At 35.4% G+C, this 26257-nt stretch overlaps 1 protein-coding gene across 3 annotated transcripts; it reads left to right on the top strand.

Annotated features, from left to right (window-relative positions):
• The first annotated feature begins 844 nt into the window (after nucleotides 1–844).
• On the top strand, nucleotides 845–25609 carry LOC114163869 (endoribonuclease Dicer homolog 3a). Of its 3 annotated transcripts, none has more exons than XM_028048242.1 (26): nucleotides 845–944; nucleotides 1012–1062; nucleotides 1414–1594; nucleotides 2216–2329; nucleotides 2902–3036; nucleotides 3179–3248; nucleotides 3942–4006; nucleotides 4545–4676; nucleotides 4786–4926; nucleotides 6448–6580; nucleotides 7151–7256; nucleotides 7364–7556; nucleotides 7673–7833; nucleotides 16546–16761; nucleotides 16846–17111; nucleotides 18660–18934; nucleotides 19052–19584; nucleotides 19686–19780; nucleotides 20050–20276; nucleotides 20370–20579; nucleotides 21246–21722; nucleotides 21811–22077; nucleotides 22624–22956; nucleotides 23922–24144; nucleotides 24455–24566; nucleotides 24836–25609. In XM_028048242.1, exons 2-26 carry the CDS (start codon nucleotides 1049–1051, stop codon nucleotides 25050–25052), a joined length of 4896 nt encoding a protein of 1631 aa, XP_027904043.1. In that variant the 5' UTR covers nucleotides 845–944; nucleotides 1012–1048; the 3' UTR covers nucleotides 25053–25609. The 3 variants fall into 3 exon arrangements, with proteins under 3 accessions (XP_027904043.1, XP_027904042.1, XP_027904041.1); XM_028048241.1 differs by adding an exon at nucleotides 1173–1245 and having other exon boundaries at nucleotides 855–1062; XM_028048240.1 differs by having other exon boundaries at nucleotides 855–1062.
• The last annotated feature ends 648 nt before the right edge of the window (nucleotides 25610–26257 follow it).

Raw genomic sequence — 26257 nt, 5'->3', positions numbered from 1 at the left:
TTTTGGATGAATATGTGTTGCAGAATTACCACTCAATAGTATTTTTTTTTCATCTTTAACACCTATTTACTTTTGTTCCTTAATGAGACTTTAATTAAAAAAATCAAACTCAATTAGAACAAAATTAAAATTAAGAATTTTAGTTAAAATAAAACTCAAAAGTTACTTATAATTCTAACTCTCTTCTCTTAAGTAACTTGCATCTGTTACATGCAGTTTCATCTCTTTATCAAATCCAATTAAATGTAAAATTAAAAATATTAAAACTAATTCTCTACTAAAAAGGAATTATAATTTTAAAACTTATAAGCACTCCGTTGTCTACATAAAATAAAAAATTGAAACGCAGCAAAATTTTCTATTTATTTAATTACATATTTTACCTTAAATTTGAACGTTTATGTAGTTACTTATACTTAAAATATAATAAAATATTTTTTAATTTATCTTTAATATAATGTTATTCCGAATAATTGCTAAAAAATAATTATTATATCATATATCTAAAAATAACGCTATATATATCACAAAAAGTTTATCAGAAAGTTAAATTTATATTTGATGTCTTATATTAAATATTTTATTGACATTTTTGTTTGTAAAGTTTCGCCTTTTTTTAATTTTTACTTTGATATAAAATATTATGCAAAAAGAATGAACATGAAGATGAGAGTTTAGTATCTGAAATATTAAAGATATTTCTAATAACAAATAGAATGAAAAGAATAAATAAATATAATATTATCACTTTTTAAAATAAAATTAATTTTATTATTATTGTTCCGGAACACGGAGAGAATCTTATTTTGTTTAGTACATGTGAACTGAGTATATTAGTCCATCTTCACTCAAAACGCAGAGTCTCAGAGTCTTCACAGGACACACTTCTCTCTGACCCTTTTTCCAGTTTTTGTTTTTCCCTACTTCAGCAAACTCTCTGATAATGAAGTTCAACCATGATTCATCATACCATAACCATAATCAAAGTAAAAAACGAAAGCAACCCCATGTTGATAATTATACATCCCTGGAATTGTCTACTTCCAACATGAACCCCAGAAGGTGTTTATTTTTTTTGTCAAACACCGGTTGGATTTTGTATTTTTTGGTTTTTCAAGGGTTGCGTCATTTTATTTGATTGACGGTTTTACAAATTGATATTGGTTTTGCAGAATGCATGCTCCTGCTTTTCTGTGTTTTAGGCATAATGTTTCTGTGTCTTAGGCATAATGTTCTGGAAGAATGGTCAGGAAGATTGCGTTTTTCTTATTTTTTAGATCCTTTCTGGTTGAGTTGTGTTGTTTTCCTATTTTTATGGATTCTTTTCATTCCACTTCGATGATAAAGATTGCATTTTTTTTTTTGCTATTTTCTCTATCTTATTTTTTCACGCCTTTTGTGTTTAACATATAGTTATCAGAAAGAAGTGTTTGAAGTTGCAAAGAGAAGGAACACAATAGCCGTGTTGGATACAGGTTCTGGTAAGACCTTGATTGCAGTGATGATTATGAAAGAGGTTGGTGGAACCATCAAGTCTTTGGGAGTGAAGAGGCTGATTGTTTTCTTGGCTCCCACAGTTCATCTAGTCAATCAGGCATGTTACACCCTAACCCACTTTCTGCTACTGCTTATCTTTCACAACAAATGTGGTGGTTTATAAAGGTTAAAGTTCCCATCATAACATCAACTAACATGGTTTTAATGTGTCTCTCTTAGAGGTCCAACACATCCTCCAAAAAAATCCTGCAAAACCGGGCAGTTAATTGTGGTGCAAAACAGATTTTTTATTCAATGGCAATTTGATCTTTGGAACCATGTTTTCTAACAACTCCATCTTTTTTTAAAGTCATAAAGAAAATAAGATATTATTCAATGGGTTTACTTGTGCCATCTACATCAGAGGATTTGATCAAGATATTATTCAATTGAGTTCATTTTGTGGAGCTTTGATTCCAATTTGTTGAAAGCTTAAAACTCTTAGAACAATTAGATATCTGAGTATGGAAGTTTAAAAGATATGTTATTCAATAATGAATTTAAACTACCTAATGTCTAAAGTTGTGTTTACAAGATAAACTAGCTCCTAATAACAAGGACATTATTAATATATAGAGGTCCAACAAGTGACTAATGAGATGTACTCTTCTTTTATAGCAATGTATTTGATTTATTGATTCACAGTTAAACTTATCTGGTGTTTGTGTCCATCTTGCAGCAATTCAGTAATATAAAATATCTAACAGATTTTCAAGTTGAGGAATACTATGGGGCTAAAGGAGTTGATACATGGACTTTGAAGACATGGGAGCAGGAAATTAGTAACAATGATGTATGTTATTTATTAACCCCATATTGATTTCACACAGATACTTTAGGCTTCATTTATTTATTAACCCATAATTGATTTCACAAAGATACTCTAGGCTTCATTTGTTGTGTAGTCATTGATTTGAGCAGTATTATTTTGGGCTTGATGACATTTAGCTTTTGTTCTCTTATTATATTCATGCAGCTTGTGTTGATAACATATGTAACAAGCTTGACTCATGAGATATACTCTGGCTTGTGGGAGAGTATTGGAGACATGATTTGATTACATTAAATAAAAAAATTTGATAAGGGAATATCTTACCAAGTATTTCTCTTTATTTGGTGGTATTCTTTATTATAAATAAGAGTAATTGTGTGTACAAATCACACAATCGCAAGCAATCCTCTCTATAGTACCATCTAGAATGACTATTTTCAAGGGAAGAGTTTCTTGTCTAGTAAAATAAATGGAATGTATTAAAAGAAAAAAAAAATCAATGTAGAAAGCATGCAAGCATCTCTTCTGTATTGAATATTTGTATAATGATGTGGCTCTGTGATTGCTACAAAACTAATATCTTTGTCTTACAGGTATTGGTTATGACACCCCAGATTCTTTTGGATGCCTTAAGAAAAGCATTTCTGCGTATGGAAATGATATGTTTGATTGTTATTGATGAATGCCATAGAGCAACTGGCAATCATCCCTATACAAAAATAATGAAGGTAAGTGCTATAAAACATTCTTCTTCTTCCCTTGTATTTATTTGATCAGAACCAATTTTTCATCTTTTTGCCTTTAACCTTTTTCTTTTAGGTTAGGAAATAGATTTACTAGTAACTTTTGTCTTATATTATGCCAATGAAGGAATTTTATCACCCAGCAAATGAAAAGCCAAAGATTTTTGGGATGACAGCATCACCAGTTGGTAAAAAAGGTAACTATTTGCTTGCTAACTTTGACTAACAACTTTGAGTTGAAGAATGCTTTTCTTGTGAATTCAGAGTATCCAGTTTAGTCACCAATTCTCTCTAGAGTGTTCTTATTTCATTGTTTATCTTGTTTTTAGTTTTAGAAAATATGGAGGGGGAAATTTTTGTGTGCGTCCTGCATTAAAAACTCTCTCTAGTGAGAAGGGAAAGTGGGGGGAATGAAGTTAATTTTGTTTTTTTACTTTTCTGTATCATAACAGAGAAATAAAAGTACATAATTTTTTAGAAAAAATAACTTGGTAAAAAGAATTAATCTTTTTGAAGTTAAATTTAATTTCTATAATTAGTATAAAAAGCTTATTAATACCGTTTATTTATTTAGTTAATTTTATCTACGGTTGCACCCACATTACTTGCATAGAGAACCAACATTGATTGGCACAAGTAATCCACATGTATTTATGCCATGATTTTAGTGATAAAGCTCTTTTCTGTGCATGGATTTTAGTGATGCTTCCTGATAAAGCTCTTTTCTGTGCATGAATTTTAGTGATTATCCCCTGTCTTACCGGAGTTATGTTTTGTCATGTTCATATAAAAATTACTTGTAGTCCAGATTTTGAATATAAAGACTTCAAAGCATTTGAAGTGTATCTTGAAAGCTATATGCATTATTTATGTTATATATCTTGAATCAGGTGTTTCCTCTACTACGGATTGTGAGGATCAAATATCAGAACTTGAAAGCATCTTGGATTCTCAGGTAATATCAATTTTTGTGCATTGATTTGATTTAATTTTTCTGTATGTGTTAGGCCCAAGAGATTGCACACATGAATGAGACAGTTTAATTGATAATAATTCTGCAGTGAACCAGAATTAGAGTACAAACCCACATCTAAACTTTAACAGAGAGCTCTCGGTCTCAAAGTACATTCAAACATATATATCTCCTGCTCATAACTGCCAACCATACATATATATATATATATATATATATATATATATATATATATATATATATATATATATATATACCTATAACACATATCTGTCCAATATAATAACTGTCCTATAAAATATTTATCACCCACACATAAAAAAAACAAGCATAACGGATAAAATACTGTCATTCATCCACACACATAACAGACTCTCTAAAAATAACTTATTTAAGGTACTCGTTTTTTTTTTCTGGTGACAAAGTTTCCATGATGTGCTGGTTTCTTCTACTGACCTGTCAGAGTGCACGTGATAGTACCATTAAAAGAATGTAAATGATTCTTTTTATGTTTCTGTAGAGATATACTGTTGAAGATCGGAAAGAGATGAATAGATATATATTGTCTGCTAAAGAGAGTTGTAGATATCATGACCCAGCACGATTTTCTGCCTTGAGTTTGAAACCAAAGATTGAAGCCTTGTGGTCCAAGGTATCTGTGGGTCATCTTGCTATGTACAATGTACTCTGCTATTTTCCCCAATTTTACTCGATATTTCTTACAGCAAAAGATACTGACTGAATTTAACCTGTTTGGATAGTTTGATGCATTTTTATCAGGAAATAAACGTAACTACAGGAATGTGGAGAATAAAGTCAAGACACTGTCTCAGCGAATGTTCAATGAACTTGGAAAAATTTTACATTGTCTTGAAGATCTTGGAATCCTATGTGCTTATGAGGTATTTATCAAACTCTCATGGTAGGGAAAAACTTGCACATTTCTTGATTAAATTTTAAATCTTCAATAATTTATGATGTTTTGTTGGTAAGAGTCATTGAAGTCTATATTTTTTATTTGGAGTTATATTTTGTTTACCAATGCATTGCTTCTTATAAATTGGATGAAAAAACTCACTTAAATGTTTTATGTATTTGAGGTTGGGTAGAAAGTGTTTTTGATATGTGGAAATACCAACATATAATAACATTGCATTTACACCTTTATAAACATAAATTAATAAGGATTTATTGGTGATGGTATATTGTAGTGTTTTTTTTTTAATAAAATAAGTAGACAAGTATACTTCTGTTTTTTATGTGTTTGTCTGATATGCTTTTCAACTTATTTTAATAAGCAAATCTTATTTGCTTCTTAAATTAGTGATTATTTCAAAGAAGTGTTAGATTTCTGCTTAAAACTAATTGACACAAAATGAAGTTATCCAGCAGATATACAAGCCGCACTCCAAAATTTCAGTCAGGCAATGTGAGACATCCCAACACTCCCTTGTTGAACCAGGCGAGCCTAGTGATTACCAAGATCAGTTATATATAGGCTTTGATACCAATTGTTGGATAAAACATTTACTACTAGGCGTAACTCTTTTTACTCATAACAACCCAAGTGCCACGATTTAATTGTCTAATTATAACTTGGCCTACTTGGCTAATTTCACGAGACAATTGATGTCACTTTCAACAATCTCCTCCTTAGCAATTGTCTCATTGTCGAGTTTGGAATTGAACTCATGGCTTTGTCTCGGGTCAAATGTTAGATTTCAGCTTAAAACCAATTTGCATTTAGTGAAGTTGTCCAATAGACATATAAGCCGCTTTAAGACTTGAGGCAGACAATGTGGGATCTTTCAACAAAAAGTTCATTTCAAAAACACTTATTTTAGGTTCAAACAAACTGTCCTATTTATGTTTTGTAATTAAGCAAGGGTTATTAAAATCTTTTTGTATTTGAATTGGGATTATATTTTGTTAACCAATACCAATACTTTCATCTTAATCAAATAAAAAAATTTCAATTCTGAGATCTAACTCATAAAGTTTTGACTCTAAATTCTTTCTTTTACCTTTGGCTGTGTAGCAAGCCAGTTTGTTTTTGGTATTTTAACTAAAACCATATATTAGAAATAAATGCAAATTTTTACACATTCATTTGTATTTGCAGCGCCTTTTGAATCATACTTTTATCTTTTGTTCATCTCTCTGTCACAGAGATGTATGTATGTGTTAGTGGATTTAGACCTAATTCAACCTTATAAAATTGACTTACAACCTTAGTATAATTTGCACATATTTATTTACTATAATTTGATTATATCTCTAGTTAGTATAAGTGTATTTATGCCTAACTTCCTTAGAAAAGTAGGCAGATGATGTTTGCACCTATTAATACACTATGCTTTGATTATATTTCTAATTGATGTGGAAACTCCAAGGGATATTATAACATGTCTATATTTGTGCAGGCAGTTAAAATCTGTCACGAGAATTTCTCCAACAAAACTGAAGGAATGTGTGAAATTTACAGAACCGGTTATCTTCAGTGTATAACTTTTGTTGAAGAAGTAATAAAATTAATTGAAGAATCTCTCAATTGTGGTATGTTTTTTCTATAGTTTCTTCTTCCGCTATGCCCCCTATATTTGTGCTGTTGGTCTTTGGGAATCTTCATGAGATTTGAGAATTGAGATTGCAAGTATCAATATTTAATTCTGGCAATCTAGTATAGTTTCATTAGTTTATCTGCTACTAGTATATTTTAAAAAATTCTTATAAAGTCTATTTATGAAAATATGTTGCAAGATTTTGTCGATGCTTAATAAGTAGCAATATTTTATATCAGCAATAATTTTTTATTCATGTTCCTTTGTTTTAGAATGCTTAGTTTTCTGTTTGAAGGTGTATATTGGCACACTTTCCATATGTGCATCCTGATTTTGGCATCACAAGCAATCTGTTGCAATGCAAAAACGTTGTGAATAAATGGATCTTTCTCATTGGTTTTTTATTTGGTTCACAATTATTTAAGAAATTACAGTAGCATGTCTTTTTAGACATATTTTTTAGAAATGACACCATGCTATAAATGCTTATGTGACATGGTAAATTTGTTCATTCATTTCACTCTGACTTAATCTCTGCCAACTGATTTAACTGATATTGCTGCAGATGATAAAAACATTTTTGGGGTTGATTTTGATTATTCAAAGGCAGAAGATATGGGATACATATCTCCAAAGTTACTTGAACTTATTAAAATTTTCCAATCACTTGGGTATGGCACTATGATCTACTGTTAAGGTCATATAAATTGTTTTCCTTTGAAATAAAGTTGTATCATGTAATATAGCAAATTGGTAATGTATATTTCTGTGTTTACAGAGAATCTAGTCAGGTGTTGTGCCTTATTTTTGTTGATAGAATCATTACAGCTAAGGTGATTGAAAGATTTGCAAAGAAAGTTCCCCGTATTTCGCATTTCTCAGTTTCCTATTTAACTGGAAACAATACATCGGTTGATGCTGTGGCTCCTAAAAGGCAGAAGCAGATATTGGAATCTTTTCGCTCTGGAAAGGTATTTATTTACTACATCTTGGTGATAAATATCAGGGATCAAGTAATGTGCAATAAATTTGTTTTAAATGTTGGTATTTGAAAATCTAATAAATAGATTATCAATGCTTTGTGTAGGTCAATCTATTATTTACTACTGATGTACTTGAGGAAGGAATTCATGTGCCAAACTGCTCATGTGTGATACGATTTGACCTCCCAAAGACTGTTCGTAGTTATGTCCAATCTCGCGGAAGATCTAGGCAGGCTAACTCCCAATTTGTTGTGATGTTGGAGAGGCAAGTGTTCTAATTCTCACAACCTAGTTGATGTTGGAGATTACTTCTTCATTGAACACTCTTAGTACTTATTTTCAAGTGTTTGTGTGTATTATTAAAGTGCAGAAAAGTTAATTTTTTTCATTTATTCAGAATTGATATAGTAAGAGCGTATAGATGGGAAGAGGAATTTAATTTTGTATAGTTGTTGGAAATCTTACATCGATTAGAGATCAGATCAATTTACAGTATATAAGTGGGTGCAAACCTCACCTTACAAGATGATTTTGTGGGGTTGAATTAGACTTAAAGTTTACTTCTTAACATGGTATTGAAACCATAGGTTAGAGCCTATTCAAGTGAAGTTTGTTGTTTGTTGAGTCTATTGATCCACCTGCTATCAGACCACCACTAATGTCTAATTCCCCGCTCGAGATGTATATGTTGCTGCTGAGAGGTGTGTTGAATGTCTCACATTGATTAGAGATAAGATCAATTTACAATATATAAAAGGGATGAAAACCTCACCTTACAAGTTGGTTTTGTGGGTTGAGTTAGGATTTAAGAATACTTCTTAACATGGTATTAGAGTCATGAGTTTGAGCCTATTGTAGTGAAGTTTGATGTTTGGTGAGTTTATTGTTCTACTCACTATCAGAGTGTGCTGAAGTCCTACATCAACTAGACATAAAATCAATTTAACGTATATAAGTGGGTTCAAACCTCAGCTTACAAGCCGATTTTTTTAAATTGAGTTTGGCTTAAGCTTCATTTCTTAACAATGGTATGTCTAGAAAATGAGAAGGAAATACAACATATCCTATTTTTTGTTTTAATAATTTGGTCACCATTTTTAGTTAAGCATCAATAGAACATGGCTACTTGCAGTGTTATTAAAACTTAGTTATGGTGACGGCGCCATGGAGGAAAAGGTGGCTGTTCATTTGGAGGATGGATCTATAACTTGAGACTGAGACTTTAAAATATGAGTAGTGGACAACAGTACCACTCTCTTCCTCTTCTATTTATAGTGAAGCAAGCACGTACATATGAAAAGATATGAAAAGACTACTCTAAGATACTAGGCATGATTACATGCAACAGTAGATATGGCAGTAGGTAGTTTCCCACACTCAACACCCTACACATAGGGTTAATGATACAATAGGTATAGGTAATAATTCTAACACTCCCCCTCAAGCTGGAGCATACAAATCGTATGAACCAAGCTTGGAACAAATGAACTCAATCCGAGGTCCCCTTAATGACTTGGTCAACACATCTGCAAGTTGGTCATTTGACCCAACGAACTCAGTACAAATTTCCTTGGTCATCAATTTTTCTCGAACAAAGTGGCAGTCAATTTCTATGTGTTTAGTTCTCTCATGAAACACTGGATTTGATGCAATGTGGAGAGCAGCCTGGTTGTCACAATACATCTTCATGGTCTGAATTTCACAGAAGTTAAGCTCTCGAAGAAATTGCTTTACCCATATGAGTTCACACGTGAGAGACGCCATTGCCCGATATTCAGCTTCAGCGGTGGATCGAGCCACTACATTTTGCTTCTTACTTTTCCAAGAGATAACATTTCCTCCGAGGAGGACACAATATCCCGTAGTAGAGCGTCTGTCAATAGGAGAGCCTGCCCAATCAGCATCACAGTACCCAGAGATTTGAACATTTCCTTTATCTTCATATAGCAAACCTTGCCCTGGAGCCTTCTTGAGGTACCTTAAAATACGGATGATGGCATTCCAATGTCCAAGACATGGAGTCTGCATAAACTGGCTAACAATTCCAACTGCGAAAGATAGATCAGGCCTCGTAATAGTGAGATAAATTAACTTTCCAACGAGCCTCCTATATCTCTCTGGATCGGAGAATAATTCGCCTTCTACTGTTGTTAACTTCTGATTCGGGTCCATAGGGCTCTCTACTGGTCTGCAGTCAATCATACCTGTTTCTTGTAATATATCAAGAGCATATTTCCTTTGAGAGATTACAACTCCATCTTTTGACTGAGCTACTTCAATGCCCAAGAAGTATTTGAGGCTTCCGAGATCCTTGGTTTGAAAATGTTTACACAAGTGCTCCTTCAGTTGAGATATTCCAGTAGTATCATTTCCTGTAATAACAATATCATCAACATATACTATTAGGTAGACACATTTCCCAGGAGAGGTATGTTTGTAAAAGACTGAGTGATCTGCCTCACTGCGCCTTAACCCAAATTTCTGAACAATGGAGCTGAATTTTCCAAACCAAGCTCGTGGTGATTGTTTGAGGCCATATAAAGATCGATGCAATTTGCATACCATACCAGACTCCCCCTGAGCAACAAACCCAGGAGGTTGCTCCATGTAAACTTCCTCCTCAAGATCACCATGAAGGAAGGCATTTTTGATATCCAATTGATGAAGAGGCCAGTGACGAATTGCTGCCATTGCAAAGAAGAGGCGAATAGTAGTCATCTTGGCCACGGGAGAGAAGGTGTCACAATAGTCAAGGCCATAAACCTGAGTGTACCCTTTTGCAACCAATCGGGCTTTGAGTCGATCAACCTGACCATCAGGGCCAACTTTAATTGCATACACCCATCGACAACCAACAGCCTTCTTACCCAAAGGGAGGGGCACGAGCTCCCAAGTATGATTGCTTTCAAGAGCCTGCATCTCTGCAATCATGGCTTGTCGCCATCCAGGATGATCAAGTGCTTCATTCACATTTTTGGGAATAACAACAGAAGACACTGAGGATAAAAGTGAACAATAGGAAGGCGATAATCGGTGATAGCTAAGAAAATTATAAATGGGATGTGGATTTCGAGAGGAACGAGTACCTTTTCTGAGAGCAATGGGCCAACCTGAATCACCTTCATCAGGAGTCATGGGATCAAGAGACGAGGGAGAAGAATCTGAAGTAGGGGATTCACCATGTTCTTGAACAACTGGACTATTCGTCGGCGTCCTGTGTTGGAGAGAGTCAATAGGTGGAGATGATGGCTCAGGAGGACTTTGGTCGAGACTTGGAGGGACAGGGACATTGGAAATATTGTATTCAACCACGGGAATAGGAAGGACCTGCTGGATGACATGGACATCTTGAACAGATGGAGAGAAGTAAGGGGTCTGTTCAAAAAATGTAACATTGGCAGACATGTAATATTTCTTGGTTTCAGGAGAGTAACATCGATACCCTTTTTGAAGTCGTGAATAGCCCAAGAAAACACATTTGAGAGAGCGAGCAGAAAGCTTGTCTAACCCGGGAGACATGTCATGAACAAAACATACACAACCAAAAACTCTAGGGGGAGTGTTAAAGAGAGGATTGTCTGGAAACAGAATGGAGAAAGGGACCTTATGATTGAGAGAGGAAGATGGCATCCGATTAATAAGAAAACCTGCAGTTAAGATGGCATCTCCCCAGTGATGGACAGGAACGTTGGCACTAAGCAAAAGGGTACGAGCAGTTTCAACTAAGTGTCGATTTTTCCTTTCTGCTATACCATTTTGTTGTGGCGTATGAGGACAAGTAGACTGGTGCAGGATACCATGGGAACTCAAAACATTAGAAAGAGCAGACGAAAAATACTCTTTGGCATTGTCACTTCTTAAGATTTTAATTACTTGACCAAATTGATTCTTGATTTCATTCAAAAAGGATGTGAAGAGGGATAATAATTCAGAACGATCTTTCATAAGATAAACCCAAGTACATCTCGAATATTCATCAATGAAAGTAACAAAATACCTAAAGCCAAAAGATGAGACACGACTAGGTCCCCAGATATCGGAATGGATGACAGAAAAACTAGAAGTACACTTTGATTGAGATCTTTTAGGAAAGGTAGATCTAACATGTTTTCCTAGTTGACATGACTCACATTCTAAAGTCTGGAGACGACTAAGTTCAGGAAACATTTTCTTTAACTTGGACAAGTGAGGGTGACCAAGCCGATCATGTAACATTTTAGGATTGGGGGCTGCAACACATGACACACGTGGACGAGATCCAAAATGGTATAATCCGCCCGCTTCATATCCTTCTCCAATCCGTCTCCCCGAGCCACGCTCCTGTATAACAAAAGATTTGTCATCGAAGGTTACAGAGCAATTCAATGTTTTGGTTAACTGACTTAAGGAAATTAAATTGAAAGGACAATTAGGGACAAAAAGGACAGATTTTAGATTTAAGGACGGAGATAAGATGGCTTGACCGACTCCCTTTGAGGATGTTTTAGAACCATTTGCGAGGGTTATAAAATGAGATTTTTCTTGGAATGAGATGGTTGAGAACAAGGAGGTATTACCAGAAATGTGATCAGAAGCACCAGAGTCAATTACCCATGAATTGTGACCTTCCATGGATTGAGAGATGCAAACAGTTGATGTACTTGGAGCTTGGGATGACTGTGCCAAGCTGTTGGATTTGAGGCGTAGGTACTCTTGATACTCGTCCTCAGTGAACTTGGAGTCAGTAGTCTCTGCCTGGGAGACATTGGCTGTTTTGGCAGGAAATCCATGTAAAGTGTAGCAGTTTTCTTGGGTATGACCCATCCTTTTACAATACGTACACTGAGGACGCCCACGACCTCCACGTCCACCTCCTCTAGTTCCACGACCTCCTCTTCCTCGGGTGGCAACCATGACAGATGGTTCCACTACAGCAAGAGTTTCGGGAGTTTGAAGAGTTGGAACACGTATCATGCGGGAGATCAAAGTTTCCATGGAAGGAACCTCATGAGAGGTCAAAAGCTGATCTCGGATATGATTAAAGTCTGGGTGTATAGCGCGGAGGATCATTACCATATAGTACTTGTCAAGCTTTTTCTTCATTTCATCTAGAGAGTCGACTTCCAAGAACATTCGGAGTTCTTCCACAGCAGCTTGAGCGTCATTCATGAATGACATCATATCATGGTTAGTCATTTTCATAGATGCCAACTTGTTCGCCGAATCATAGAGGCGTTGAATATCATTTGCATAGATATTCTGAGTTCGCTTCCAAAACGAGTGGCAAGTTTTGAAGGCCCGTAGGGACATCAAAAGTCGTGGTTCCACCGATTGCCACAATAGAGCACATAGTTGGAAATCCGCTTGTTTCCACTGTTCAGCTTTTTCAGAAGGTACGTGGCTGCCATCTTTCTCAAGGTGTTCGTGGTGTCCTTGACCGAGAAACCACATCTCGACGGCAGCGGACCAAGATAAGTAATTTTGGCCATTTAGTTTCTCGGACGTAATGCAGGGGCTTCCAGAGAATGAAATAGCACTCCCAGTTCCTCCAGTGGCCATGATAAAGAGAGGATCTCGGAAAACAGTAAAACAGTGACGAAAACAGTGAAACAGTGACGATTTTCGACTTCGAAAGGGACGATTTCCACAAGAGGTGCTACTGAACTTCACCGGAACAGAGATTTGATGGTCAAAACGGGTAGAGGAGGCTCCGACGACGGCGACGGAGGTGGCGCGACGACGAACTGGCGACGGGAAGGCGGCGCGTGAGCGGCACGCGCCTGACTGCAGCGAACAGAGAAGACGCGCGTGGAGGCGCGTGGCGACGGCGCTACCTGCGACACCGGCGGGGTTGGCTGTCGCGCGGAGAGGCGGTTCAGATCCGGTGGTTTCCGGACGGAACTGCGTCGGTGGACGGCGGCGGACGGCGACGGACGGCGGCGGACGGTGGCGGACAGCGGCGGAGGACGCAGACAGTGGCGGACAGTGTTGAGAAGTTGTTTGACAGTGTTGGGTAGTTCAGAAACGAGGTTAACCGAACTTAGACAGCCGCGGACAGCGGCGGTGACTAACGGCGATCAACCGCGGACAGCGGTGACGGACCAGCTGAGACAGAAACCAGAGCGGGATCGACCCGCTCTGATACCAACTTGAGACTGAGACTTTAAAATATGAGTAGTGGACAACAGTACCACTCTCTTCCTCTTCTATTTATAGTGAAGCAAGCACGTACATATGAAAAGATATGAAAAGACTACTCTAAGATACTAGGCATGATTACATGCAACAGTAGATATGGCAGTAGGTAGTTTCCCACACTCAACACCCTACACATAGGGTTAATGATACAATAGGTATAGGTAATAATTCTAACACTATAAGAATTCACCTATCCCAATAACAAAAAATTTGACTTGAATGATCGTGTATCAAGAGCTACATTGGCTCAGGGAATGGGTCATAATTATTATGGAGAATCCACATGGTCTAATGATATTTTATATTCCAGTAGTAATTCTAGGTACTATTGCCTTTAAGGTAGGCTTAGCAGTTGTAGAATCATCCATGATTGGGGAACTCGCGAATCCTTTTGCAACTCCTTTGGAAATACTACCTGAATGATATTTTTTTTTCTCGTATTTCAAATACTTCTTACAGTGCCCAATAAGTTATTGGACGTTCTTTTAATGGTTTTGACACCTACGGGATTATTAACAGTACCCTTTTTGGAGAATGTTAATAAATTTCAATTAGGACGGGCAGCTACACAAGAAGATAACCCTAATTGCGGGCTAAATGATGTTGGGTAAAAGGCCCATTTGGTGTTGTTTTGGATATTGGGCCAGGTCCAATTAATTATTCTAACCTAATACTTAATACTCCTACCCAGCTCTTTCCTTTTTAATCTCAGACATTTGCTGCTTACTGCTGCCATCAGACCTTGCTGCTTACCGCCGCTACCAACTGTTGCTCGCTGCCCTCCCCCGTTCGTCGCCCTTCATATTTTTTAGACATAATATCATGATTTCATTATTTTTACATTATATTATATTTTTGTGTTTTCTTTTTAAATTATCTAAATGCATATATTATATTTCTTTTGGTCTCTATGTTTCCGCCATAACTTGTTATGGTTTCCATCATAACTTTATAAGGATTTTTAGGGTTCCGAAATTTTCCGTTGTCCATATCGATAACACTGACTACTTGCCATACTTACATAGTCAACTCTAGCATGAGTTTTGGTAGGTCAACTTCCCGGTTATGGTCTCTGTTAGGATATAAAGAGAAGAGAAATTAGGTAAGATAGTTGGAATATCAATGAGTTAGTTACTTGAGGTGTTAGTTAGATATAAATAGGGAAAGGAGAGGAGAGAAAATGATGTTAATTTTGTAGATTGAGCATTAGCTCTTTATGAAGGGGAAACCTTTGGATGAGAGAGTGCTCTTCTATTTTTCGTTATTTTCATTCTATTTAGTAAAAATCTTTCTGTACTAAACCTGTGGATTTTTTTTCCATTTTAGATGTTCACTACATTCATTCCAAACAAAATCTGGAAACTGATTGCGTATTGTGGAAAGTTTTTCTCAAGTAGCTTCTTCTGGAAGCTTGCCCTTTCAATGCACCAATACCTGAGGAATTTATGTACCCGAATTATTCTGTTTTGGTGCCTAAAATCAGCATATAGGTTGATAATTGTTTGTTTTTTCCTGCAACACTGCTGGTAAATCTGATTCAACTGGATGGTCTCCTATAGCCTTCTTAAGTTGAGAAACATGGAAAACTGAATGTATGCAGGCTTGTTCTGGAAGTTGTAACTTGAATGTCACTGTTCCAACTTTTTGTAAAACCAAATAAGGTCTATAATACCTGGCTGACAGTTTAGGGTGAAGTTTAGATGTGGAAGTTTGCCTATGAGGTCTAATCTTTAAGTAAAACCCCCCAATCCCCAGGCTCAGACAGGGATATTTTCCTGTGCACATTTTCATATTGAACCATCTGATTTTGTGCCCTCAGTAGAGGAAATTTCATTTGCTTCAAGGCCTTTGTCTATGGCCATTAAATCCTGAGCCACCGTTTCTACCAAGGTTTCCCCTGGGACGATTTTGGCCAGTGAAGGTGGAATTCTCCTATAAAGAACCTCAATTGGAGTGTAATGTGCTGCACTTTGAAACTGGTATTATACCAATATTCCACCCAGAGAATAAAATCTGCTCAATATTTTGGTTGTTGTGAACTGAAAGACCTTAGATAAGCCTCGAAGGTTTCGCTTTAGGACCTCTGTTTGACCTTCTTTGGAGTCACTTCTTTTTAGTGGTCAATTGAGAGGAAGTACTCTTCATCTATATGTTGCTGCTGCCAATGTCAATTGAGAGTATTGAAATACTCTGTAACATGATTCACCCTCTCACAGGTCATGAAGTATGCTTATACTTCACCCTAATTACATTGTCATGGTATTGAGGAGCCATGACATGACTGAATGGTTTTCCAGTTGCCATTTTTGGAGGTTGATTTCTCCTTTCTCAGAATTTTTGGAGTACTCATTATGTAGCCTTCCTCTCCTTTTCTTTGAACAAAGGTTCAGGATCACCTCTCCCATTGAATGCAACTCTGTCAATCCAATATGTGGCCAGTGAGAGGAAGTGCCCTTTGATCCAGCTGTTAAGATGGGTACCAGTCTCCACCTTGGGTGAGCCTTTTGGTTTTTCTCCTTCAATGGTTTGGTTGGCAAGAGATACCAGAGATGGTTAAGATTGAGGTCTGATACCCTGCAGAAAAATGAATATTTTCACTGATTTGAAACAGATACACATGAGGATGTATAAATAGGAAGAGGAGATTAGTTATGTACACTAATCTGGGCCTGAATATCAAATATTAGTATTAACTGTACAAACCAAGTTGCATAATTCTGATTGATTTCTGTAGATTAAACCCTGTAATTCTAATGTAATTGCTTTCCTTAATTATCAGCATTAACATTTGCATTTACAGGGGAAACCTGAAGCAAAGAAATCAGCTCTTTGACATCATAAGGAGTGAGCGCTCCATGACCGACGCATCTATCCATAAGCACCACGAATCTAGTGTAAAGATATTTACACTGGAGAAAAAAGATGCATACTATGTGGAATCTACCGGAGCTTCTGTGACTTTAGATTCTAGTGTTAATCTTATCCACCGATACTGTGGAACGCTTCCACGAGATCAGTAAGATTGTATCCTGTTGTGTCTGACTTCATTTTAACTATTTGAAACATAGTCTTTATGTTCTTCTGTGTGCAATTTGCTTAGGTACTCCTCTGCAAAGCCCAGTTATGTGTTTCTGCCCGTGGAAGGGGGTTTCCAATGTAAATTAACATTACCATCTAATTCAGTCCTCCAGCCAATAATTGGTCCATTAGGAAAAGATATTCGTTTGGCAAGGCATCTTGCTTGTTTCGAAGCTTGTAAGAAGTTGCATCAAATGGGTGCTTTAAATGAACATTTGGTTCCATTCATTGAAGATCTTTCAGACAATGATCATATCACAAAAAATAAAGACTCTACTTTACGGGCAGGTATAATTATCAGCTAACTTTTTATTTTTATTTTTTATAAACTGTGGTTAAATATTTATTTTAATTTAAATTTTGCATCATATTGCTGGCACCTCAGACTTCCCAGATAATGGTTGTGCATATTTCAAATATCTTTTGTAGGTCTTCTAATGCAATTTCTATCCTTTTTGACTTCATGAACCACATCAGAATTGATTTCATATTCAATACTAACAAAACATCACCATCAAGTATTTTGTTTGTACATAGCCAGGACAAACATCCAAGTCTGGGCTGCAAAATATGTACAGTTGAGTTTTTACAATGTGACAAGCCTTTTGTCCTATGTGTGTGATTAGCTGTAAGCTACAGATTTTCCATTAGTTGATTATATTTATAATTTATTTTTCTTAGATCGATTAGGACAAATTAGTTTCATGTTTAGATATGTTTACTTAAGTTATTTCAAGATAATGTGTTCATTTTGATTGTATGAAATGTTATAAATAATTGCTTTTTGGATAGTAAAAAGTTTCTTACCAGATAGTGAAATAATCAGGAATCAATAATAAAAAGGCTTCCATTTCGTACATTTTATGAAAAAGATGTTTTTTACCATAAAAGAATGCACCTTTTGTCTTTATATGACAGCTCTTCATGTGTCCCTTTATTATATATTTTTTTTCTAATTATTCGATATTTTGAATTTAGAAATAAACTAAATTAAATAGATACTATTGAACAAATGCAAGCATGTGATGAATTATTTCCATTTATTTGATAGAAGGTAAACTCTAGTGCGGTTATCAATCCTTAATGACTATTATATTTGGATTGGATACTATGATTATGTATTTTTAATCTTCGGTTGAGGTAAACTCTTATGAGCTTACATAATCTAACTCTTTTGGCTTAAAACCCAAGGTCGCCAATAAAAAAAAAAATTGTTCTTCTTCAGTCACGTTTGGTTTCACATAACTATGTAATTAATGTTACATTTAACCTTCCTTCTTGTCTGTTAGAATGAGCGGTTACATATTTCTAGAAAGTTATAGATTTCTAGAAGATCAACGTTACATAATTTCATAAATTAGGATGATTGATTTCTAATTATTAAATGTCTTTATTGTAATTGATTCTATTCAATATGCACTAAGCAACCACCTTCCCCAAAAGAAAACCTGACTACAATATTCAATATGCACTAGCTGTGGCTCTTCCAATTGCTCAACCATACCATGGTGAAGCTAAGAAGATGCTTACCACTCATAGTTTCACTTTTTCTCCTTCACTCATGGTTTCACATTTTTCTCCTTTACTCACAGTCTTGTCTATTTTTTTTTTTTTTTTTATATCTATGTATATCATTTTTACGTAGAAGTAGAGTCTTATGATCCCAGAATTTACAATCTTGTGAGTCATTTACGATCTCAGTTTTAGTCTTAATTTTGACTACCTTTAGAGTGGCTGTCAAAAACCTGATGATGTGGCATTGTTCCTTTTGTAAGGAAATCTACCAAATCTTTGTCTGTGTTTAAATGCATTTTGATTTGCTTTTGGTATTTGAAGGAACCACGAAGAGAAAGGAGTTACATGGAACAGCCAACATTTGTGCACTAAGTGGTGCATGGGGAGACAAACTTGATGTTGCAGCCAGATTTTATGCCTACAAACTAGAATTCACATGTAGTATTGTTAACGAAATATACTCTGGGTTTGTTCTTTTGATTGAGTCAAAGCTTGATGATGATGTGGGAAATATTGAATCAGATCTTTATTTAGTCTCAAAGGTTGTGAAAGCTTCTGTCTCTTCATGTGGGCAAGTTGATTTGGATGCTAAACAGGTATAAAATCAAGTTTTTAAAGGTTTTATCTGACATATATAACTCCTGTCTCTATTATCTTTTAATCTCATTTATTTTGGAAGTTAACTTGATCCTTGTTTGTTTGTTCTCTACTAGATGATGAAAGCAAAATGCTTCCATGAGCTTTTTTTCAATGGTTTGTTTGGTAGACTGGTGTTTAGGTCAAAATCAGCAGGAGAAGAAGCAGAATTTTTACTTCAAAAGGACACAAAATCATTATGGAGAGAAAAACACTTATATCTGCTTCTACCACTTGAGAAATTGAGTGGTATTTGTGAGGGAGCCTTGCAAATTAATTGGCACGGAATCGATTCTTGTGCATCTGCTATTGAATTCATGAGGAGAAGATTTTCTTTGTTCACTGGAGATTGTGATGATAATGGAATAATCACATCACCTCAGGATACCAGTTCAATGGAGATGGACTATGTTGGAACAAACAAGATTCCCTTTGCTAATTGTGTGCTTGATGCTGACAATATAAAAAACACGTTGGTTTTGGCCATTCATACTGGAAAAATATATTGTGTTATTGACATTGACAGTAACCTGTCTGCTGAAAGCCCTTTCTTTGGAAATAATGAAAAATCCAAGGAACAACTTACCTACTCAGATTATTTCAGCAAAAGGTGCATAACTTGTTTCATTCCACCCTATACATGTGATTTTGCGGGCCTTGTCATTCTACATTATTTGTATACTTGACTAAACAACTTCAAATTTTGATCAGGTATGGGATTACACTGAGACATCCAAGACAGCATCTTTTACTGTTAAAGCAAAATCATAATCCACACAATCTTCTTTTTAACTTCCATGAGGAAGGTTCGTTGTTCATAATTCAAGTTTTCATCTATTGGCTCTTGTATGCTGTTTCACATTTCCGTATTATGATTTAATGAAATTTTATTTAAAATTGAAATTTATCATCTCCGTTGAAGCTGTCGTTTGGAATTACATTTTACAGTGTGATGATTTGAAAGAACTGATAGTGGATATGAGTTTCTCTATTACTTTCTGTCTTGATAGAATTTATTGAATCCTTGCATGACCATGGTTAACTTCGATTATGATATGTTTTTGGAGGTGAACAGATGCGCGAGACAAATCTTCAAAAAATGGCTCTACAACCTCCAAAATGCCTGCACATGTTCACGTCCCACCTGAGCTTCTATATGTTCTTGAATTTAAAAGAAACGTGTTGAGGTCATTGTACTTGTTGCCATCTCTAATGTACCGCATTGAATCATTAATGTTATCTAGTCAGCTTAGAGAAGAGATAGATGGTCAAACTACCAAGTCCAACATAAATAGCTCACTGGTTTGTTCTTGGATAAAAGTACTCATTGATTTTTATTTCTATTTTCATTATGATAATCTTCTTATGTGTTTTCTTCCTTTTGTTAAATGTCAGATTCTAGAAGCAATTACAACTATGAGATGCAGTGAAAGTTTTTCAATGGAACGTCTTGAGTTGCTAGGAGATTCTGTTTTAAAGTATGTGGTGAGCTGTCACCTCTTTCTTAAATATCCCAAGAAACATGAAGGACAATTATCTGCCAGAAGATCTCTTGCAGTTCGTAATTCAACCCTTCATAAATTTGCACTAGAGCGCAAATTACAGGTATGGTTTGTTGTTTCTTCCTTGTGTTATTGTCTCAGAGCCTAATGTGTTAGTTAAAGGCTCTTGAAATGTGGACAAAGCACAAACCCAATAATAATAATGAGTTATAATAATCAATCGCGAGCCAAACAAATACTGTCCTGGGAGACAATCAAACTCTTGACCAGATGAAAATCTTGATACCGGTTAAAAACACATTGGATGATTAATCTGGATCAGGTGCTAAAATACTATTTTATTCTAACAAATACCATTTCGCGTCCATGCATTTATTTATTCCATTACTCTTATGTATCAGTATCAATATTAGAAATCGTATTTGTTAAAAAGCTGCCTTAGTTGTTATCACCCTTTTTGTCCCACATTTACTTTCACTACAAGCATGACTTAAATTGAGCTTATAAAGCTTAGTCAGTCTTTACTTACAAATAAGCTTTCTAGGGTTAAGTTTTAAGTCCCAAGTCTCAGAATGTTACATTCAGTAAGATTGGGAGTGATTATTTTCTTTATTTTCAACAGATTAACATTTGCACATAGAAACATTATAAATTTGGGAAAATATATACTATTTTCATTCCCACCTTTATTTTTGTTGTTTACTTATTTAAGTGGTGGATAAGCATTGGAATGAATTAATGTAAGGTGTTCTGTCATTTTACCTGTCAGGGTTATATTCGAGACTCTGCATTTGAACCACGACGGTGGGTTGCTCCAGGACAGCGTTCTATACACCCTGTTTGTTGTGATTGTGGATTGGAAACCCTTGAAGTGCCTTTAGATGTTAAATACTACACTGAGGATCCAAAAGTTGTGGTTGGGAAGTTTTGTGACAGGGGTCACCGCTGGATGTGTTCTAAGACTATTGCTGACTGTGTTGAAGCTCTGATAGGAGCATACTATGTGGGTGGTGGACTCTTTGCATCACTTAATGTGATGAAATGGCTTGGAATTGGAGCAGAACTTGAACTATCCTTGGTTGACGAAGCAATCACTGCTGCCTCTCTGCATGCTTGCGTGCCAAAAGAAAGTGAGATTGCAGGCCTTGAAAACAAAATTGGGTATGAATTTTCTGTCAAGGGACTCTTACTGGAGGCTATCACACATTTGTCTGAGAAAGAACTTGGGATTGGATGCTGTTATGAGGTAGCTGTGAGGTTTCATATATTCTTGAGTAACTTATCAATATTTAACTTGTGAAGTTTCTTAATGCAACTCATTGATATTATTGCAGAGGCTTGAATTTCTTGGTGACTCAGTGTTGGACCTGCTTATCACATTGCATTTATATAAGAGTCACACAGATATTGATCCAGGGGTGTTGACTGACTTGCGATCTGCCTCTGTCAATAATGACAACTTCGCTCAAGTTGTTGTTAGACATAACCTTCACCAGCATCTCCTACATGGCTCGGGATTATTACTGAGCCAGATATCAGATTATGTAAAGGCCATTTCTGAATCGGATCCTGGATCATTTCCAAGCATTAGAGCTCCGAAGGTTGGTTTTGTTGATCATTGGATTATAGCATGTGTTGTACCTATATATATATTTATAGACACAAACACACACACACACAAAAAAGAAGTAAACTCTATCTGAAAGATAAATGAATCCTATCTAAAAGATAAAATAAAAACTAATCTATCTAAAAGATAGAAGATAAAATCATCTTATCTTATATAGAATACAAACTACATATCTACTTACAGTAAACAATTATATTAGCATTGATTTGTAAATTGCTTTCAATTTTTGCAACTTCAAACAAAGATGAATGAAATTCATTTTACTTTCTTACCCATACATACAATGGAGAAAATGGGTAAACTAATAAAGGCAATTTAGTTAAATAAATAAAATTGCACAATTCTAAACATTTTAGTGGTTTTCTTCATGTATGCAACATGAATCCGGAGATTTACAAAAATAAAATCAAGTCCTATTTTACTTTCCCAAATAGAGATTGTCACTTTCAAATAAAAACATATACGCCACACTTCTTCAAAAGTTGTAACGTTGTTCTTTCTGTTATAAATGTCACAGGTACTTGGAGATCTACTGGAAAGTATTGTTGGGGCAATGCTAATTGATACCAAGCTCAGTCTAGACCGAGTTTGGGAGGTTTTCTGTCCTCTATTATCTCCCATAGTTACGCCTGAAAATCTTGAATTGCCTCCATTTCGTGAATTAAATGAACTGTGTGATTCTCTAGGGTATTTTGTGAAAATAAGTGATAACTGTGAAAAAAAGGGATCCATGGTTCATGTTGAGGTTAGTGTACAGTTGCCAAATGATTTGTTGGTTCGTGAAGGAAAGGGGGCAAATAAGAAAACTGCAAAAGGAGAAGCTTCTTTTCATTTGTTGAAGGACCTTGAGGTTTGTTCTTTTATGATTGTGTTCCAGAGTCTTCTTTTCCCCTCTGATAGTGTTAAGGTTTTTCTTATAAAGGCAATTATAAGCCTAACTTAATTTCATAAAATCGGTTTGTAAGGTGAAATCTGCAACCATTTACATACTATAATTTTGTCATATCTTTGTAAGGTGAAATCTGCAACCATTTACATACTATAATTTGGTCATATCTTTAATTGACGTGAGATCCTTGACACAACTTTTCACACCAAGGATTGAACCTATCGGGCATAGGAATAGAAGGATACCTAACATCTGGTGGCACAATGCCCAACAAACTTTTGTAGGCTAGACTTTGATAGCAGTTTTAATCTCAAAGAATATTCCAGTCTCTGTTTCTTAACCTAAAGCTAGGTACACATACACCCAGAATCAGCTTTAAGTTGTACACCACTATAACAAACATTATTTTAACAGTCTTCTAAAATCTATGCACATGTGTTAATCTTAGTCTTCTATATTTTTGCTGAATAAGATGCTAGTAAATGCTTTGTATAAAATGGAGAGAAATGAACTTTTCAAATTGATGATCATACTTGAAATATCCCAAAAACATATAATGGATCAAGCTACCAAAATGTATAAAATTTTTCAGTTGCGTTTGTTGGGTATTTTCAATTTGTTCTTCGCGGAGTAGTGAACTTTTTTTATAGCCTTGTTTCGTTAACTGAACAAAGTGGCTAACAGATAGGATTCCTCCATACTTGATAACATGGTTAAAATAAATAGCTGTGAATAGTGTCTGCATTTTCACTAAATACTACTACAAAATGAACCATCAGAAATATTTCTCTAGATATCTTTTGTCCAGTCCACCTTACCTGCACAGTTTTCAAAATATTTTTTAGATTAAAATTTTTTTTTTCATTCTTCTGGTATCCAAGTTTGTATGTTTTATGACCAATTGGTTTATACTTGTAATCCTGCAGAAGCGGGGAATTTCATATTGTAATTTCATGTCCAAGGGAAAAAGAGATAATGCTGTCCATACCAATGATTCACCTCATCTCAAAATGGATTCTAGTACTTGTTTTACTCTAATTGAAGAAAATTCCTCAGAGCTGGTACATAAAAGGAACAGATTGGATGGAACTAACCCAACTGAAAGTATTTTGCCTCTCAATGACTCTTCCATTGACGACTCCATTCCAGGTTTGCACCACTGATTTCTTTTTCTTGTTTGATATCAAGTCCGTGACAGTGTCCACTTCTGGGAACAAGCAGACAAATTAGAGCAAAATGGAAGTGATGTGTTTATTTCCATTGTCTATCATGCAATTTTCTTGTTCTCATCTCCATAGATCCATGCTTAAAATTTTTGCCTGTTAATTTTTTTATGAAGAATGGAAAAATATCTGCTATATCAGTTATGTGAAACATCTGAATTTATCACTCTCCTGCTGTAAGAGTTAATTTGTTAACTACCTGTGGATTAACTTCATTTTTTATTCATGTTACACAGTTAAGTTATCAATTAATATGAAAAAGGGAGGACCACGGAACACACTATATGAGTTGTGTAGGAAACTACAGTGGCCAGTGCCTGCATTTGATTCAACAGAATATAAAGATAGGTGAGTCCAGGAACTAATTTGTCCTTTCAACTGCTTAAGCTGGTTGACTCTTGCAGAATTTTTTATATGTAGAATTACATGAAGGATTCGTATATGTATAATATATGAACAGAACTGATCCCTTAACCTTTAACATCTCAAAAATAGGTTTGATGTGGCAAAAAAGGATACTTTAAATGATATTATTGTTTATATACGGTGTGGAGTGCAGATAATAGAATTGGTAATGCCATGGCACGTGAATCTGACTAGTCTTTATTCTGTAACAGATCTCTATTTGAATCCTGTGAAGCCCTGCAAGGAACCAAGGGACTGAACTGCTTTGTTTCAAAAATTACCTTGTGCATACCCAAGTATGGAAATATTGAGTGCCAAGGAGAAGCTAGAAGTGATAAGAAAGCCTCCTTTGACTCTGCTGCAGTTAAAATGCTTCTTGAGCTGCAAAAATTGGGAAAAGTTGAAATTGATCCTCCCCTTTCTAGTTAGGGAGAAGAAGGGAAAAAGAGAAGGGCTGGTGGTACTACAATTTTTTGCCCCTGAAAAACAAGAACTGACATTCTGTGCCATTAATCTGGTAAATTGTCAGATTGATGACAGAGTACTGTTAGTTAACAGTATTTTGGGGTTGCACATTTGTGTTACAGTATTGTGACCCAAAGAAGAGAAAGATTGGGAAACAAAAAAGAGTGAATTGGAACCAACGAGGTGGTCCTTTTCCTTTCCTTTCCTTTCATTCTGTGGGGAAAGTTTGTAGTTTTTATTTAGAAATAAAACTGTTAGACTTGTCTTTGATGGTATAATATTGCATGTACATGCATCCACCAAAAATTAATGCATGTACATGTATGTAATATCAGGGTGCTGGGCAAGTGAAAGAATAAAATTGCACAAATAAGCAATGCTGAGATGGGATCTGTAGGTTTATGAAGTATGAGTGTATTAATATTAACATCATTTATTGTTGTTAATAAGCTACTGTGTCTGTCTGTCATTTTTAAAATACATGAAATAATTATTCAGAAATAAAGGATTGCAAACTCAAATATCTCTATTGCATTTGTTTAATATGATTTATGCTTAATTTGTTTTTACCGTCTATATGATATTTATGGGTTCAATTTCATATAACTCAGAAAACAATAGTATTCTCTGCCTTTTTGACAGCTCTCAACAAAATGTTTATCTAGCATACCTTACACAATAAATATTCAAAAGAATTTCCTAAGTCAGTTTGTGATGTCTAAATACCTTTCTACCTAGAGTTTCCCAAATACTCTTTCTTCGGACTCAACTACCAATTCTTGCATTGTTAGAGATCCAATGAAAGACATCTTCAAGAACGAGGTCGACAATGGTGGCCATGGTTCTAATGATTCAGTTTCGGAGTTGAGCAAGTTGGAAGAAGAATAGCTAGGTTGGATGCATAAACTATGGGGGTATCTCAATATAAAATGGGAAGGTGCAGGAACAATAATAAATATGCCAAAATCAATTCATTAAAAATTATATCCACGATTATTTTCAAATATATTTTTCATGTATACTTGTTCCAAAAGGACATATATTCTTTAGAGGTGGCAATGCAGGTCGGCCCGTTTAGGCCTGGTCCGCATAAGACTCACATACTTTATGCAAGCTGAAAATACTAGTCCGTCCTGCATATTTCTTGGCCTGTGGGCCAGTCTGCTTTT

Source organism: Vigna unguiculata, chromosome 9 (assembly GCF_004118075.2).
Source record: "Vigna unguiculata cultivar IT97K-499-35 chromosome 9, ASM411807v1, whole genome shotgun sequence".
NCBI lineage: Eukaryota > Viridiplantae > Streptophyta > Magnoliopsida > Fabales > Fabaceae > Vigna > Vigna unguiculata.
This window is presented reverse-complemented; position numbering and strand designations above follow the sequence as displayed.